This window comes from Dunckerocampus dactyliophorus, chromosome 1 (assembly GCF_027744805.1).
Source record: "Dunckerocampus dactyliophorus isolate RoL2022-P2 chromosome 1, RoL_Ddac_1.1, whole genome shotgun sequence".
NCBI lineage: Eukaryota > Metazoa > Chordata > Actinopteri > Syngnathiformes > Syngnathidae > Dunckerocampus > Dunckerocampus dactyliophorus.
In genome coordinates, this window is record NC_072819.1 from 2,883,832 (window position 1) to 2,897,653 (window position 13,822).

Sequence of the window (13,822 nt, forward strand, 5' to 3'; positions counted from 1 at the left end):
AATGTACGCCCCATGTAGGGAAGAATAATGTAACACACACACATGCCTGACGTCTTGCAGGCCGTGGAGGCGATCCAACACAGATCTAGATCATCTAGACAAGCACAGCAGTTCGTAAACGTGCTTAACGCTAGGCGGTTCCCCTTAGCGGAGCATGTTAGCGCAGCATCGTGGCCTACAGCTAAACATTGTGTTTTCTATTTATGCCAGTTGGCTTGACGACATTTGGTTTCACTTTACTGCTTCACCTGCTTCAGGATCAACGCTCCGTGTGGGCCCCCCTCCATCACATCTGTGTTACTCATTAGCAACGTTAATGTGCGTGTGTGTGTGAGATCAACACTTTTGCAACAATAAGTAAGGCAAAGGAATGAAGTATAAAGTGGGTGTAATTTCCTCTGAGAACAACACGTACTGTACTTGACTTCCATTTCGAGATGATATTTGATATACTGTAGATTAGAGAAGGGTGCCGTGGGGGCACTTTGAAACATTTTTTACGTCAAAGATGTTAAAACTAACCCAGTGTGGGTCAAGATATGACAAGATATCATCTTAGCTGCGCCACTTTGCGCCTCCAGTTTCGCGGCTTCACTCCACATCACGGTGTTGGTTAATAAGTAATTGCTGGTTTGCGGTTGAATGGCATAGAAATGGTTAATGAACCAAAGTACAAATGGAAGGCATTCAGAAGATGCATTCAAAGACGCTAAAAAAAAAGGAACAAGAAGGAACTCTCGCAATGCTAACGTGAGTTTTATTATGTTTGTTACTTATGTCTTATTTTATTTTATTATGTCTACTATATTGGGTAATAGGAGTGTAAGGGTGACTATAGGGGTGTTATTTCATGTCTAGAGGGCTCTAATCATGTTAATGAGCATATGTAGAAGGTGGTAAACAGGTTTTCTATGCTTAATGTGTCTTATTTTCTGTTATTATGTCTACTATATTGGGTAATAGGAGTGTAAAGGTGACTATAGGGGTGTTATTTCATGTCTAGAGGGCTCTAATCATGTTAAAAGGCATATTTAGAGGGTGGTAAATGCCTCCTACATGACATGCTTTCCTTCTACATTCATGTCGTGTGTTGTATAGTCAATGTGTAACATCTGTGTGTGTGTGTGTGTGTGTGTGTGCGCGTGTGCGTGTGCGTGTGTGTGTGCAGGTTGCAGTGCGACTGTCAACACAACACCTGCGGCGTGTCATGTGACCAGTGTTGTCCAGGATACCACCAGTTGCCATGGAAACCCGCCACAACCTACAGCGCCAACGAGTGTGAACGTGAGTAGTGTTGGGTGGTGACGGCGGGGGTCGTCTGAGCTCCCCACTCAAGACTTTTTCCGGAGTTTTTATCACCTCCGACTCCTCCTTTTCACTTTATCAGCGCAGCAGGATAAGGAGGAGCGCTCCTTTCTTTAACCGGCACCTTCCTGTCGCCCCAAACCTGATAAGTTCTGTCTGGGTTCTTCTTCTTCTTCTTCTTCTTCTTCTTCCTGGACCTTTTCTGGTGCCTCCTGCATCACGTGCACATGCACACCACACAAGTCACAACAGAGTGAGACCTCTCAGAGTTATCTCTTACCGGCGCTTGTTGACGCTCGTCCTTTAATGTCTCACAATGCTTTTATTGTGGAGGGCGTTCTTAAAATCTCGTCCCCCGTGTCTGTCGCGTCCCAGCGTGCAACTGTCACCGCCACTCCTTCGACTGCTTTTACGACCCCGACGTGGCGCAGAGGGGAGGCAGCGTGGACATTCTCGGCCAGAACCGTGGGGGCGGAGTCTGCCTCAACTGTCAGGTTAGAAGAGTTTTTTTTCGGGGGGGCCTTTTGCTTCCATGGCAATGAACGTGTGCGCCGCTTCCGTGCCTCCTAGCATCACACCACTGGCGTCAACTGCGAGCGCTGCGTCCCCGGACACTACAGAGCGCCAGACACGCCCCTCGACTCACCGCTGGCCTGCGCACGTGAGTCACATGGTCGCCGAGTCACATGCCTGCTTCTGTCGTGGTGTACGTCGTGCGACTGCGTGCTTTGTCGCCCCGCCAGCCTGCGACTGTCAGTCCCCGTTCACCGACGGCACGTGCGAGGACGCGACGGGACGCTGCTTCTGCAAAGCCAACTACGCTGGAGACAACTGCCACGAGTGCGCCGGCGGCTTCATCAGCTTCCCCGAGTGTTACCGTAAGCCCCGCCCACTCTCCGGAGATATCAGAGGATTGGTGAATGCGACCGATTGCTTTTGTCCGTGTGTCTCCGTCAGCCGTCCCCACGTATCCTAGCAGCAACAACAACAACGGCGAGGCCAAACCAGCAGGAGAGATTATCAGTAAGTTTTTCCTTTTTATTTGTCTTATTTCAAGTTCTTCTTTAGTGAAACCTTCCATCACTTTCCATCACGCCACAGTTTTGAATATTTGTCATGGCTTCTCTGCTGCACGTTCTTTGTCCACCTGTACATCTACGTGCCATTGGGTCCTTGTAGAACCGGAGCAGAAGCCTGGTCCGCATTGCTAGCAGTAAGTCCAGCCTGTTTCCGGTAAACGTTGGCCTCCGCCAAGGCTGCCCTTCGTCGCCCATTCTGTTCATCATTTTCATGGACAGAACTTTTGCCGCAGTCCAGTTTGGGGGCCTTAGGATCTCATCTCTGCTATTTGCAGACGATGTGGTCCTGATGGCCTCATCGGGCTGTGACTTGCAGCGTTTACTGGGGAGGTTTGCATCTGAGTGTGCAGCTTCTGGGATGAGACTCAGCACCTCCAAATCTCCATGGTTCTCAGTCAGAAAAGGGTGGATTGCACCCTCCGGGTTGGGAATGAGGTCCTGCCCCAGGTGGTGGAGTTCAAGTATCTCGGGGTCTTGTTCACCAGTGAGGGAAGGTTGGAGCGGGAGGTCGACAGGCGGATTGGCGCAGCGTCTGCAGTAATGCGGACTGTCGTGGTGAAGAGAGAGCCGAGCCGGAAGGCAAAGCTCTCAATTTACCCCCCTGGAAGAGGTGGTCTGGGCCCGGAAAGTCTGGCCTTCCCGACTGAGACTGCTGCCCCCGCAACCCGGACTTGGATAAGCAGAAGCAAATTGATGGATGGCTAATAATGTGTGTCGTGTGTTCTGTTACATTTTGTGTGCTGTGTGTTGCATATTTTGTTGTGTTCTTTGTTCACCTTCACATGTCGTGAGTCACGTGTTGTTTGTCATAATAATATTTATCGTGTGTTTTCTGCCGCATGTTGTGTGTTCCGTGTTGTCCCTCTCTATCAGGTTGTGTGATTTAGTCTTGTTGTCGCCCAGACTCCTGATTGAGGTCTAGAGAATCAGGACGAGCTCAACTTGACCTCTGACCTGACCAAAGATTGTTTTGTGCGCAGACTGCGAGTGCAGCGCGGCCGGCACGGTGGACAACTCCTGCAGGCCCGATCCACAAACCAGAACGTGCGTGTGCAAGGCGGGTTTCACCGGCGACCACTGTGACACGTGCGCACCGGGTTTCCACGGACTCAACTGTCAGGGTGAGAACCTCCGTGGGACAGAAATTTGTAATGAATCAAGCACACGGGCTCTGACTATCACCTGGATAGCTTCCAAATGCATTCTCTGCAGCGCCACCCCGAGGCAACTGTTTTTACGAGTGTGTGCACATGTGGTCTACACACACTGACAGAAAGCCAATAGTTAGTTTATTTATCTTGCCACCCAGGAGCTACAACACACACACACACACACACACACACACACACACACACACACACACACGCCTGAGTAAACTGTTGATGATTGTAAATAGTTTCACACAATTCACACCATCCTGCTGTGTGTGTGTGTGTGTGTGTGTGTGTGTGTGTGTGTGTGCGCAGCATGTCAGTGTTCAGGTCCAGGCTGTCTGGACGGTTCCTGTGATGCGCTGACAGGTCACGGCGTGTGTCGCAGTGGTTTCCATGGCTACCAGTGTGACCAGTGCGCGGCAGGCTACTTTAACTACCCGCTATGCCAGCGTGAGTGGCCTCCAGAGGACTTGTGAGTGTGTGTTTTCTCGCGACGCATCATGTTGTGCTGTTGCGTCCGCAGTGTGCGGCTGCAGCTCTGTGGGCTCGCTGCCTCAAGTGTGCGACCCGGCCGGTCAGTGTTTGTGTAAGCCACAGTTCCAGGGTCCTCGATGTGAACAGTGCAGATCTGGATTCCATTCCTACCCCAATTGTCAAGGTACACACACACACACACACACACACACACACACACACACACACACACACACACACACCTGTCACTTCCCTCCTCCCACAATGACTGGACTGAGCACAGGGAGCTGACTGGTAGACGAGGAAGGTGGCCTTCCAAGTGTGGTACAGTCTACTCCCCGAAAAAAAACATTTTTCTGGCATTTTCGGCTCAACTCAGACTCTGTTTACCGTTTCATGAAATGACAGCGTTCATCCTGTGAAACTAAGGCTTTTTCTCATCATATGACAATTTTATGCTTGTTCAATTTCTTTCTCAGAAAGTTGTGACTTTTTTCTCGTGAAATTGCGACTTTTTCATCATTTTATGATTTTATTTTCGTAATATGACAGCTTTCTCAAAATATTACAACTGTATTTTTGTAAAATTAGTCGGGTTTTTTGTGATCGTGAAATTTTTCACATTTTGAGCTTTTGTTGTAAAACTTTTCTCATATTACTGTATCATTTCACAGTATGTCAGCTTTCATCTTGTAGAATTAATATCACAACTTTATTCTTGTAGTTTAAGGAGATTTTCTTGGTAAAAGTGGGACTTTTTCTTGGATAATGGAGACTTTTTTGGGAAAACTTTTGTCATTTGATGGTTTTATTTTCATCATATGACAGCTTTCATCCTGTAAAATGAAGGCTGTTTCTCATAATATTACAATTTCATTGTAAATTAGTAGTTTTTTTCTGGAAAAGTAACATTTTCATGCAAAATATAATTTGTTTTCTTATAAAATTACAACCTTTTTTCATATGACAGCTTTCATCTTGTAAAATGAAGGCTTTTTATTACAACTTTATTCTTGTAAAATGAGTGTTCTTTTTTCTCTGCTCATCCCAGACGGTGTTTACCGTCTCACTGCATTTCGTTTGGCCTTTAAACATGGCTCACGTTAGCTGAGCAGGGTTGAAATGATGTTTTTCTTTATTGTCCTCAAGCTGCCGCGCCTCCTTCCTCCCGCAATGTCAAAATGTTCACGCTTGTTCTCCCAGAGTGCACGTGCGATCCTCGCACGTCGTCCGACACCAGCTGCGCGGTGTCGGGTCAGTGCCACTGCCGCCCCAACTACAGCGGCGCCTCATGTGACCAGTGTGCGCCAGGTTACTACGGTTACCCCAGCTGCACTCGTACGTGGCTCCACCACTCATCTCAGGGTTTTTTTTAAAAATGAGGTGACTTGTGACTGTGACTGTGACTGTGACTGTATCTGTATGTGTGTGTGTGCGTGCGCGCGCAGCGTGTCAGTGTTCCACAGAAGGTTCTCGCTACAGCAGCTGTGACCAGGTGACAGGTCAGTGCGTGTGTCTCCCCAACGTGCACGGCCTGCGCTGTGACAGCTGTGCGCGTGGGACATACGGCTTCCCAAACTGTCAAGGTAAAAACACACACACACACACACACACACGCACACGCACGTGTGCTGCATGTTGTGTAGTTGCTAAGGTGCTGACTCTTGAAAGCGTTTCCAGCCGGCACGTGTCATCCTGCTGGTTCCGTTCATTACGACGTTCCTCCTCCGGCGGTGAGTGCTTTTTTTGTTCCTGCTTGTCTTATCTTGACAAGGACCAGCACACTGATGGGCTCTTCCTGCTGTCAATCATCCTCTCAGGGCCAGTGTGAGTGCCGTGACGGCGTGGAGGGCGTGGCCTGCGATGGCTGCAAACCCCTCTACTGGAACTTGTCCCCCGACTCCCCCGAGGGCTGCTCCAGTGAGACTTGATCCGCTTTTGTACTCTTCTAGAACGAAAAATGCTAGCTAACGCCAGCGTGTGCGTGTTCTCTCCCTGTGCAGAGTGCGAGTGTAACGTCGCCGGGACGCTAAGCGGCGTTGCCGAGTGCGCACGGGTGAGGAGGTCATGTTTTTTATTGGTTTTATTTTGATCCTCTTCGGCAGCACCGTCTGCTTTCTTTCTTCACATTGACTTCCTCCTCCTCGGCCCTGGCAGGAAAGCGGTCAGTGTCACTGCAAGCCCAATGCCTGCAGCGGAACCTGCAGCACCTGCAAGGATGGCTTCTACGACCTGCAGGGACGCAGCTTTTTTGGCTGCCAGGGTGAGTCCTCGCGTAGTCCTCCTGCTCCGCTAACTGGGCCTCGCCGCGTGGTGTTCTGACATATTTCCTGTGTGCTAGGCTGCCAGTGTGACATCGGAGGCTCAGTCGGTCAGTCGTGTGATGAACGGAGCGGACGGTGCCGCTGCAGACCCAACGTCTACGGACCCAAGTGCAACGTGTGAGTCTTATTAGTCCCAGCAGGGGTGGACTCCTAGCTTGCTTCCTCCAAATAATCTCACTTTTTCTCCTAATATTACAACTTTATTCTTAGACACTTAGGAGTTTTTCTTGGGAAATTGTGGCTTTGTCTCATAAAATGCCGACTTTTTCTGTAAAAGATGTGACTTTCATCACATGTTACAATTTTCTTTTCATAGTAAGACAGCGTTCATTCTGTAAAATAAAGGCTTTTTCTCATAATATACGACTTTACTCTTGTAAAATTAGTACTTTGTTTGTAAAAGTAAAACTTTCTCACAAAATGTTGAATTTTCCTTGTAAAATTAGGACTTCCTTCTCCTAATGCGACAACTTCCATCTTGTGAAAGTGCAGTAATTCCATGTCAAATGTGTATTTTATTTGTAATATTCTGACTTTGTTCTCTAAAGTGGAAGTTGTTGTCAGACGTTTGTTCCAGCGGCGTTTTTCTAAATGACTCGACTTGTGCACAGACCCGCCACGGACCATTACTTCCCGGACCTGCACCATCTCAAGTTTGAGGTGGAGGAGGGCACCGTGCCGGACGGCCGGCCGGTGCGTTTCGGCTACGACCCGCGGGAGTTCCCGGGCTTCAGCTGGAGAGGTTACGCTCAGATGTCGCCCATCCAGGTGAGAAAGGCGCCCCATTAAAGCTAAGCTCCGGCCTCGTGTTGCTGTTGTTTTATTTGACGCTCATGAAGATGATTAATTCGGATGCTGTAGCTGTGGCCCGTCTCTACAGAAGCATAAATGTTTTGGGATGTCCTCCTCCTCCTCTTCTTCTCTCTCCCCCTGTGAGGTCGCTCGGCTTCGTCTTCTTCACGCCACTGAGTGGGCGGGCCACAGCTCAGCACAAACACTTGAAAGTAAACGTTTATCTTAGCACTTTTCCTTGCTTCATTTCTCCCTCCAGGGAAGCGTGCAGCTTCAGGTGTACGTGAGCGAGGCAGACGTCTATCTGACTCGCTTCATCCTCAGATACGTAAACTCTGAGGGCGCCACCGCCAACGGTAAAATAACCGCCTACCAGGTGGGACGACAAGGTGGGTGCCGTCACGTGTGTGTTCTATTGTACTTCTAGCACCGCATGCCGTACCTTTAAGGCTCAACAACACCATCCATGGGCGTTTTTATCCACAGGAGAGTGAAATGATCCGTTCCAGGGTCAAACTGTAGTCATCATAAAAGCCTTGTTCAGTGTACCAGCAATGTTTGAAGTTATTAACTGGTCGTACAAATGCAAAAACAAGTCTTAACGCTGTCAGCAACCCATTTGCTTGTACATGGACACAATATGTCCCACAGGACACACATGGAAATAGAAATACTGGTAATCAAACTGTGGCCATCAATTAAATAAAAAAATCAATAACATAATGATTTACTACAAATATGCACTTAATAATAATAATACATAGAATAAATAACTACATATACAAATAATATATTGTATTAATTATTTTATTTGATATTGTTGTATACATATAATATATAAATAAAACAGTAAAGACAGTCAGGTATTATTTTATGTTATTAGTAATAATATAATCATACGTTATTATGAGTAATAATATAATGTAATAATATTGTAATTCTAAAATAAAAACAATAAATTTTAACATTGTAGTATTTTTATATGTATTCATTATTATTATTACTATTATTAAACGATTACAATTTAATCAGAACCTAAAATGTATATTCAGCTATTTTGTAATATTATTATTATTAGTCACAATACAATAATAAATTATTATGAATAATAATAATATAATTGTAATTCTAAAATCAAAATAATTAAGAGTAAAAGTATAATATATTAGTATTTTATATGTATTATTATTATTAAATGATTACAATTAAATTACAAAAAATGGTAAAATATGATTAGTAATAATATAAAACAATATAATAATGATAATAATAATTTTGTCATTGTAAAATAAAAATAATACAATTATAATGTGTTTATATTTTTATATGTATGTATTTATTGATTATTATTATTAAATGATTACAATTAAATCCATCTTCTACGCTGCGGGTATGCTGGAGCCTATCCCAGCTGACTATTACAATTAAATCCAAACATAAAACAATATATAAATGTAAATACAATATCTATATTATTATATATTGAATATGATATAGAATGTGTGTTTTGTTTTAAATATTATTCTATTTAAAAAAAAAAAAAAGAATGGTATAAGAAATGCATGTCCACACTTGAGAAACGTACACGCACTTTCAATAAGTGTTCAACTTTCTTGGTTGCATTTTTTCAAAATGTTCCAGAGTTTGCAAACATCATTTGATTGTTTTGTGTTTATTGTTTGCCTGTTGTCCAAGCAATGGAGTCGCACACATAACGACACTACACTGTTCCCTTTGGCATTATCCGCTGCTCAAGGGTGGATGCGTTTGTTTTGTCGTGACTGCTGTTCTTCCACTTGTCGCACTTGTGTTGCTTGTGTGTGCGTTCTCATGCTGATGCTGATGCTGATGATGATGATGATGTTGGTCTTCCAGGTTCCGAGCAGTCCAAGCAGATTGTCTTTGCTCCCAGCCTGCAGCCGACCTTCGTCAACGTTCCCCAGAACAGCTTTGTGGAGCCTTTCGTCCTGAACCCGGGAACGTGGACGGTGGTCATTGAGGCTGAAGAAATCCTGCTGGTCAGACTTTGACTTTCTTTCACTTTTTCTCGTCTGTTTGCTCCAGTTAACAGACGAACGAAGCCTCCGCTTTCGCTGCCCTGACAACTCATTTGTACACCGAAGTTTGCGACATTCTTTCATGATGAAGTTCCAGGTGTAAAAAAATGCAATGATTTCCACAACACAAAGAACTAAACTGCAGCCATCTTGACACCTCCAGCTGACACATTTCCCACCTGCCGTGCTGCCTTGATGAGTTCCCCACTAGATTTGTCAAGTCAGCGCTGAACAGCTATCGGCTCGTATCAAACCTGCCATTCTTGGGAAAAGTCTTAGAAAAGGTCGTCCGCCAACAGCTTGCTGACCTTGTCCTCTCTAACAACGTGTTTGGTACTCCCCAATCAGGCTTCAGGCCCCGCCTCAGCACTGACACAGCTGTGGTCAAGGTGACAAAGGACATCCGTCTGAACACAGATGCAGGAAAAGTCTCACTTTTAGTTCTGCTGGACCTGAGCGCTGCCTTTGACACAGCTGATCATGTGATCTTATGACAGAGGTTAGAAAGCAGGGTGGGACTCTCTGGTACCGTTCTAAACTGGATCAGGTCCCATCTGGACGACAGGAAGTACTTTGTTGGAATTGGTAACCGTGTCTCAGACCAAATGCTTATGACCTGTGGGGTTCCCCAGGGGTCAATCCTGGGACCCCTATTGTTCAATCTGTACCCGCTTCTTTTACATGCTAACACGCAGTCCTGCCACAAGGACGCAGACCACACCTGTCACTGACGGCCGGTGAACGCGGTCCTGCAGATTTACTTGCACTGCATCAAACAGATCAGACTGTGGATGCAAAACAACTTTCTCCAGCTAAACTCAGACAAAACTGAAATCACGGTCTTTGGCCCCCAGAAAGAAAGAGAAAGTGTTATTAGCCACCTTGGGACACTTCCTCTAAAACCTAATCGTCAGGTTAGAAATGTAGGGGTAATAATGGACTCACAACTGAGTCATCAGCATTTTTACCACCTAAAAACATTGCCAGAATCAAGGGAAGCCAGATTTAAAAAGATTTATCACCGGGCAATAAAAGAGTTGCAGTGCATCCAGACTGCTGCTGCTTGAGTCCTGACTAGAACCAGGAAATCTGCCCACATTAGTCCAGTACTCGAGTCTCTGCACTGGCTTCCTGTCGCTCAGAGAATAGACTTTAAAGCAGCTCTGCTTGTGTACAAGTCTTTTCATGGTCTCGCGCCGAAGTACATCTCTGACATGTTGGAGCCACGTAGACCATCTCCAGCTCTGGGAAGCTCAGGGAGGGGTCTCCTGCGGGTGCCCAGAGTCAGGATGAAACACGGTGGGGTTTGATGCTGGGGTTTGACAGTTTGATGCTGCCAAAATCTGGAACGGTCTTCCAGAAAATGTGCGACAACCCTCAACGTTGGCAACGTTCCGATCCAAAACACTTCAACCGTGCTTATGACAACTCAAGCTATTTTATCTACACGCTGCGTTTTGAATTGTCTTTGTTTTATGGAATGATTTATGGAATTTGTAATGATTGTAATGATTTTAGAATGATGTAATGTTTTCATGCAATGATTGATGAAGCGACGTTACTGTAAAGCTCTTTGTTACCTTGGTTACGAATCAAGCTCTATAAATAAACTTGCCTTCCTTCCTTCTCGGCCAGGATTATCTGGTGCTGCTGCCCAGCGCGTACTACGAGGCTCCCATCCTGCAGATGCACGTCACAGAGCCGTGCACGTACAGCTCCGTGCACGACGCCGGCCCCAAGTAAAGATGCCGTGGCAGCTCGTGACACGTCTCATCCATGTGCTGCCGTCATCATGTTGTCCCTTCCGTACTCACAGCTGTCTTCAGTACACGTATTTGTCTCTGGACGCCTTCCCCTCCATCTCTGGCAACGACGCCCGCTGTCGCCATGACAACCACCTGCCACGTCCCTGCCCCACCGAGAGGGTCACGCCCCATCACCCCGACATGGCGGTCTGCAGCGGACTCGACGTAAGAAATTCATTGGCGTGTGTGTGTGTGTGTGTGTGTGTGTGTGTGTGTCAACGCTGGCTCTGTGACAGCAGATCAGCGTGGAGATGAGAGCACACGTGACCTCTGCTGACGTCTACGTGCTGGTGGTGGAGTACGCCAGCGAGGAGGAGCCGCCGCAAACGCTGTCTGTCACCTTCAGCTCACCTGCAGACACGACACACCGACACAGCGTCACCTTGACGCACTGCAAGTTCAGGTAGCACCCTAACGTCACACGCGCACACACACACACACACACGCACACACACACACACACCCGCATACACACATCACACACACGCACACACACGCGCACACACATCACACACATGCACACACACGCACACATCCATGTGATTGGAAAAAGTCACAATTTTCTCAGAAAAAGAAAAGAGGTCACAATTTCCCACAAAAAAACTTACATTTACAAGAACAAACTTGTAATATTATGAGAAAAAGCCTTCATTTTACAAGACGAAAGCTGTCATATTATGAAAATAATTTAGTAATATGAGAAAAGTTTGGAGTTTTATGAGAAAAAGTCGGAATTTTACTTTTTTACACACTTTTTTACAAGAATAAAATTGTCATATTATGATAAAAGTTTCAATTTTACACGATTTATCATCATATTGTGATGATAGTGTAGTAATATGATGGAAAACATCAGTTCTCCCAGAAAAAGCCACAATTTTCCAAGAGAAACTTGTAATATTATGAGAAAAAGCCTTCATTTTACAAGTTGAACGCTGTCATATTATAAGAATAATATAGTAATATGAGAAAAGGTTGTACTTTTATGGGGAAAAAGTTTTCATTTCACAAGAAAAACTCAACATTTTGCAAGAAAAAGTCTTTTACCAAAAACAAATTTTTCTGAAATAAAGTTTTAATATTATGAAAAAAAAGCCTTAATTTTACAGGACGAAAGCTCATATTATGAGAATAAAATCATAATGGGATGAAAAAGTCACCATTTTATCAGGGAAAAAGTCACAATATTTGAGAAAAAAGTCAAAATTTTTCAAGAAAAACTACTAAACTTACAAGAATAAAGTTGTAATATTATGAGAAAAAGATGAAAGCTGCCATATGAAAATAAAATCACAATATGAGAAAAAAGTCACAATTTTCTTAGAAAGAATGTACTCATTACTACTCATTTTTCAAGAATAAAGTTGTAATATTTTGAAAAACGCCTTAATTTTACAGGATGTAAGCTGTTATATAATGAAAAAATATATATAATATGATGGGGAAAAAATGTTCCCAGAAAGTCACCATTTTATGAGGAAACATTCATAATTTATGAGAAAAACTCCTAAACTTAAAAGAATAAATTTGTCATATTATGAGAAAAGTTTGTAGTTTTATGAGAAAATGTCATCATTTTACTTGTACAAAAAAACAAAAAAAACAACGAAGTTTCCAAGAATAAAGTTGTTGTAATATGAGAAAAAGCCTCAATTTTACAGGACGAAAGCTGCCAAATTATAAAAATAAAATCGTAATGTTATGGGAAAAAAATCAGTTTTTGCAGAAAAAGTTGCCATTTTATGAGGAAAAAGTCACAAGTTTGAAGAAAAACTTGTAATATTTTGAGAAAAAACCTCAGTTTTACAGGATGGAAGCTGTCATATGATGAGAATAATATAGTAATATGAGAAATGTTTGTAGTTTTATGAGGAAAAGTCATAATTTTGCTTAATTTACAAGAATAAAGTTATGACAAAAGCCTCGATTTTACAGGATGAAAGCTGTCATATTATGAAAATAAAATCGTAACATGATGAAAATAAGTCAGTTTTCCCAGAAAAAGTTGCCATTTTATGAGGAAAAAGTCGCAATTTATGAGAAAAAAGTCATAAATTCGAAGAAAAACTTGTAATATGACAAAAAACCTCAATTTTACCGGACGAAAGCTGTCAAATTATAAAAATAAAATTGTAATATGATGACAAAAAAATCAGTTTTCCCAGAAAAGTTGCCAGTTTATGAGGAAAAAAGTCAAGTTTGAAGAAAAACTTTTCATATTATGAGAAAAGTCCTCAATTTTCCAGGCCGTAAGCTGTTATATATCATGAGAATTACATAGTAATATGAGTAAAAAGTCGTAGCAAGGCTGGAGACTATTTAAAGTTGCGTGACTATACTTTATTTTGTGTGGACTCAGCTGCTTCACACTTGACCGTGTGTGCGTTTGTGTGTGCAGCTTCCTGTGCCGAGTGGTGGCCACCGATGAACACAACCGAGTCGCGGCATTCTCTCTGCCCGCCGACGCCGAGCTCCAGTTGTCCGCCGAGCGTGCAAGCTTCCTGCTGGTAAACACGCTGACGCCGTCACATGATTGGCCGCTTATTTTAGCGACACGTTTGCTTCGGACAGAACGTTGTCTCTGTGGTGATCTTGTTAAAAAAGTGCCCTCATGTGAATACACAATGTCAAATATGGTTTATCAATCATCCAACGACGACAATGGGATGAAAACAAAAAGGAGCAGAAAGATGTCCTCCGCTGCTTCAGTCTGGTGTAGGCATAGCAGTACCACGTGGTACCTCTAGGGGTGCTCGGGCATCACGGTGGCTGTCCATCAGGAGAAGATGCAGACTCTTCATGCTGACTGACTGTTGTCTTGATTTGCTGTGC

At 44.2% G+C, this 13,822-nt stretch overlaps 1 protein-coding gene across 5 annotated transcripts in view; it reads left to right on the plus strand.

Moving 5' to 3' along the window:
• Positions 1-13,822, plus strand: part of lama5 (laminin, alpha 5) — a 66,439-nt gene that overhangs the window by 22,508 nt on the left and 30,109 nt on the right. For 4 of the 5 annotated variants that reach the window (XM_054767979.1, XM_054767943.1, XM_054767969.1 and 1 more), the window contains 22 exons: positions 1,169-1,284; positions 1,681-1,799; positions 1,876-1,966; positions 2,049-2,183; positions 2,263-2,328; positions 3,365-3,505; positions 3,851-3,988; positions 4,062-4,196; positions 5,216-5,350; positions 5,461-5,598; positions 5,684-5,745; positions 5,833-5,932; positions 6,016-6,068; positions 6,170-6,275; positions 6,354-6,453; positions 6,948-7,104; positions 7,388-7,517; positions 9,004-9,146; positions 10,821-10,924; positions 11,002-11,155; positions 11,230-11,393; positions 13,389-13,497. In XM_054767979.1, coding sequence (XP_054623954.1) covers positions 1,169-1,284; positions 1,681-1,799; positions 1,876-1,966; positions 2,049-2,183; positions 2,263-2,328; positions 3,365-3,505; positions 3,851-3,988; positions 4,062-4,196; positions 5,216-5,350; positions 5,461-5,598; positions 5,684-5,745; positions 5,833-5,932; positions 6,016-6,068; positions 6,170-6,275; positions 6,354-6,453; positions 6,948-7,104; positions 7,388-7,517; positions 9,004-9,146; positions 10,821-10,924; positions 11,002-11,155; positions 11,230-11,393; positions 13,389-13,497 — 2,596 coding nt within the window. The remainder of the gene's footprint in view (positions 1-1,168; positions 1,285-1,680; positions 1,800-1,875; positions 1,967-2,048; positions 2,184-2,262; positions 2,329-3,364; positions 3,506-3,850; positions 3,989-4,061; positions 4,197-5,215; positions 5,351-5,460; positions 5,599-5,683; positions 5,746-5,832; positions 5,933-6,015; positions 6,069-6,169; positions 6,276-6,353; positions 6,454-6,947; positions 7,105-7,387; positions 7,518-9,003; positions 9,147-10,820; positions 10,925-11,001; positions 11,156-11,229; positions 11,394-13,388; positions 13,498-13,822) is intronic. The other variant, XM_054767953.1, reaches the window with a different exon arrangement.